Below are 4,326 nucleotides of genomic sequence, written 5' to 3' on the forward strand. Positions count from 1 at the left end.
GATTATGGATACTTAGAACTGTTGTCAGTGGCAAAGTTTTCTGAAGTTGCTCAGCTTGTCTGTTGTCTGTTCACATAGTCTTACCTTTGCTTGAGATATTAACATTGGTCCCACGGTGGGATGTAAAGGGAGAAGAGGGAGAGAAAAAAGGAGACCACACTCTTTTTATGAACCATTGTTGATTCTCCCAGCATCCTGTTTGTGAATTTTGCCCTTCCTCTGTCAGTTGATACATGAAAACATTTAGTGCCAAAGAAATCACAGAATCACAGAATTGTAGGAGTTGGAAGGGACCTCAAGAGATCATCGAGTCCAAACCCCCTGCCAAAGCAGGTTTCCTAGACAGATCACACAGGTAGGTGTCCAGATGGGTCTTGAATATCTCCAGAGAAGGAGACTCCACAGCCCCCCGGGCAGCCTGTCCCAGGGCTCTGTCACCCTCACTGTGAAAAAAATGATAGTCTGCGAGATTCCTCAGCTGGTTTTATAACAAAGTCATGATTATCATTATGTGCTATACATGCCACAGATGATATACTTTTAACCTTACTGGCTTCTTGTTCAGAAACTCTTCTAATTACCAGTCTCCCGGCTGTAACCAAAAGGATATGAGCACTCCAGCTTCAGATGAGATTGCATACAAATATGTGCTATCTTTCATATTAAATTAATTAATTTTATTAAAACCATCTTCTGTGATGAAGGGGGCAGGCTGTGGGAGAAAAAATGCAATTAAATCAAAATTGTTCTTTTTATCTGAGACTAGCAGTACGCAAAAGTCGTACCAGAAGATTGAGGAACAATGAAATGCTTGTGGTCATTATACAATTTACTGTACACAAATAGAAAGGGAAAGATACTGAAAAATTACCTCCCAGCTTTTAGCAGTACTGTAGCAGAGCAGAGACCCTTGGAAATTGTTTTATAGTAGAAACCTTTTCCTCAGTTGGATTTCCCACTGAATTTTCACTTATTTTTATATTAAATTCTCAGTAGACTCACAGTCCCATTAAAAGTAATTTATTTCACATGTGTCATTTTTCATTTTGCTGAGAAAAAACCTTTAAGTCTTGACCCCATCTCGAAGTAAAACGATTATTTTTAGGGCAGTTAATTTTTTAATTTTTGTTTCAGAATCAGGTGACTCCAAAAAAGAGAAGAACTAAAAATAATAATAATAATAATAATAATGAAAAAAAGCTATGGAAAAATGCATTTCTTTTTCTCTGCCGCATTTAGGATGTGGCTGTGCCCCAGGAGCCTGGAGAATTGCAGTTACGATGTGCCTGAGCTCAGGGGCCCAACTTTCCGTCTACGTATAAACATTCCTCCCGCTTCAGCCGGAGCATGCACTTCTGGTTGGCGTAAAAAAAACCCACCCCAAACAATGCCCCCAAAAAATATGTGCCAGAACTCTCCTGAGTAAGATCATTGAAGCATGATTTTGGCCACAGCTATTTACAAGTTTGGGCTTTGACTGAAGTGAGTAATTGAATTACGTCGAGCCTCTGAAGTTTGCCTTTTATTTATATATTTCCCCCCAATTGTGTGGCTCGGTCTGCCATTGGCTGCGGTCCCTGCAGCCTACCCGAGGGCTCTGCAGTTACATAAGGCTCTGCTGGGAGCCTATATAAAGCCTTTTTGCACGCCAGCAAGAGACAGAATTTTATCAAGATCCAGGTCCCACTGCTGTAGTTCGAACGAGCAGGAGGAGATTTGCTTGAAGATACACGGAAACCCGAACCCCGGGCTGGCTTGTTTGCCAGCCCGTCCTTCACAGCTGTCAACCTGAGTCGCAAGTAGCAGCTACTGTGAGTAGCTTCTGTGCACTATGAAGAATTTTTCATTTCCTATGCAGGATAACACACATCAGACCGAGAGTCCTTCTCCTCACAGTTTCCTCAGTTTGACAAATCAGTCAGATCCTGTTGGAAGACCAGAAAGAAATGAGCAATTAGCTCAAGTAGAGATTGCTGTACTGGGGGTCATATTTCTGACAGCGTCTGTGGGCAATTTTATTCTCATACTGGTGCTGTGGCGAAGAAGAAAGAAGCTCTCTAGGATGTATGTATTCATGCTCCACCTCAGCATTGCTGACTTAGTGGTTGCCTTTTTTCAAGTGCTGCCTCAGCTCATATGGGATATTACAGACGTTTTCATAGGGCCAGATTTCTTGTGCAGAATTATCAAGTATCTACAATTGCTGGGCATGTTTGCCTCTACTTACATGATAGTGATCATGACAGTGGATAGATATCAAGCGGTTTGCTACCCTATGGTCACTTTCCAAAAGAAGAGAGCACTCTGGAACATCCCCATTTGCACCAGCTGGTCTATATCACTGATTTTTAGCCTTCCACAGGTATTTATCTTTTCTAAGACTGAAATATCTCCAGGTATCTTTGAATGTTGGGGTGAATTTATTCAGCCATGGGGCCCAAGGGCATATGTGACTTGGATTTTTGCAGTGATATTCTTCATTCCCTCAGCCATCCTTATTACATGCCAGGTTAAGATTTGCAAAATAATCAAAAGAAATATACATGTGAAAAAACAGAATGAATACGAAGTAACAAATCAGAAGCAAGTCCTGCCATCCCGAGCAAGCAGTATGAACTGTATTTCAAAGGCTATGATCAAGACTGTAAAGATGACAGTGGTGACGGTTGTTGCCTATGTTCTTTGTTGGTCACCTTTCTTCATAGCACAGCTGTGGTCTGTGTGGTTCCCCAGTGTTGTAACCGAAGGTAAGATATTCTCCATCCTCGTTCCTAACTTACTAGCAGGCTAGCACGTTGCTATATTGCTTTATGTTTGCACTTTGCTTTTGTGTAAAAGTTACGTGTGATCATTTGAGTATGATTAAAAAGAAATTCCTGGCTTGATTATCTGCTGTATTTAATTAGGCACAGAGAACTTCATGTAGTATGTGATCAAAACATCACCTAAGTGTGCATTTTGTATGTGGCTTTTTTTGGGTGGTTAACAATTTAAAAATTAATAAACAGCACAGGGAAAAGTATCATCTGCTCCGGCAAGGATTCGGTCTTTTCTGGGTTTAATTTATTATAGCAACAGTATTTTGGGTTCTTGAGGTGAAAAGGAGTAATTAACCATTCAAAGTAATGAGGATTTCTGATTTGCTAGATGGAACAGCAATGTTATAAGGCATCTGATATTTCTTTTTTAATTTTGGAATCATATTGATGAAATAAATCACTATAGTACACGATGAAACAATTAAAAGTTGGGAAACAGCTGTTTTACAAAGCAAAAAAAAAAAAAAACCATCCAAGCCTGAGAGAGGTATCAAAGAACATCCTGTTCTAAACAAGATTAATCTTGTCAAACTCATACTGTTACCTCTTTGTGAAAGGCAGACTTTGTTTGTGGCTATTAAAGTTCACAAATTCTAAAATCAAAGATATAAACCAAAGAGAGAAAATAAAAAAGCTTAGTCTGATGGAAAAAAAAAAAAAACCCAAACCCTTCTGATCTTTGTTTTAAGAATTCTTCCTGTCAGTATGAATTTGAGTCTTACTCTGCATACATTTATACCAATCCATATATCAATCTGTGTTTATCTGGATCTGTATAGCAGGTTAGTAGTTGCTTTTACATTGAATGCAGCTACATTAAAAAGGAGCTATATGGAACTATTTAACTCTGAAATGCATACAGTACAGCATGCTTCATACCTTCAACAATTACAGATTGCATTGAATAAACGGGAATTCCCTGCTATTAGATTAACTTGAATGTATGAACAGATACACCAGCAAGCAGCAGACTGTGAAAATGTTACTTACTTGTACAAAAGTGCTGTATTTACTGTTGTTCCTTTAACTCTTTCACTGTAGGTTCGGCATTCACCATTATCATGCTCCTTGGCAATTTAAATAGTTGCACCAACCCCTGGATTTACATGTATTTTTGTGGCCACATTCCATATTGCACAAATAAGCAGCTGGAGAACACCTCGGCTCAAGAGGAATCGGTGATGACGGGGAGCATTCATCTTGTAGACAGAGACCCTGAGGAAAACAGCACTTCTGCATAAATGTTAAAGGCTTTTTTTGTTGTTTTGTTGCGTTTGCTGTGTTCGCAAGGCGTATCAGTATGTTACCACCATCCTTTGTTTTGTGGATAAGGCAGCTGGAAATTTGTCTTTTGTTGTATATTTCTCTGCAGTTCTGTTCCTTATACAGGAAGTTTCTGTGTTGTGGGAGCCTGGCTCCGTGCTTCCATCACCAGTGTGTTGTCAGGATTATTTCTTGTAAAGCCTGACAAAGATACATAAAAGTATCATCTTAGGCATTTTGTCTC

The 4,326-nt window shown here is 39.5% G+C and overlaps 1 protein-coding gene across 1 annotated transcript; it reads left to right on the forward strand.

The window, feature by feature from the left end:
- Positions 1-1,831: 1,831 nt before the first annotated feature.
- LOC311195805 (arg8-vasotocin receptor-like) lies at positions 1,832-4,060 on the forward strand (the record flags this gene model as incomplete). The annotated part of the gene is made up of 2 exons (XM_084269233.1): positions 1,832-2,747; positions 3,861-4,060. 2 exons carry the CDS (start codon positions 1,832-1,834, stop codon positions 4,058-4,060), a joined length of 1,116 nt encoding a protein of 371 aa, XP_084125359.1.
- Between the last annotated feature and the right edge of the window lie 266 nt (positions 4,061-4,326).

The sequence above is a fragment of the Gallinula chloropus genome (assembly GCF_964237585.1).
Source record: "Gallinula chloropus genome assembly, chromosome: 1".
Lineage (NCBI taxonomy): Eukaryota > Metazoa > Chordata > Aves > Gruiformes > Rallidae > Gallinula > Gallinula chloropus.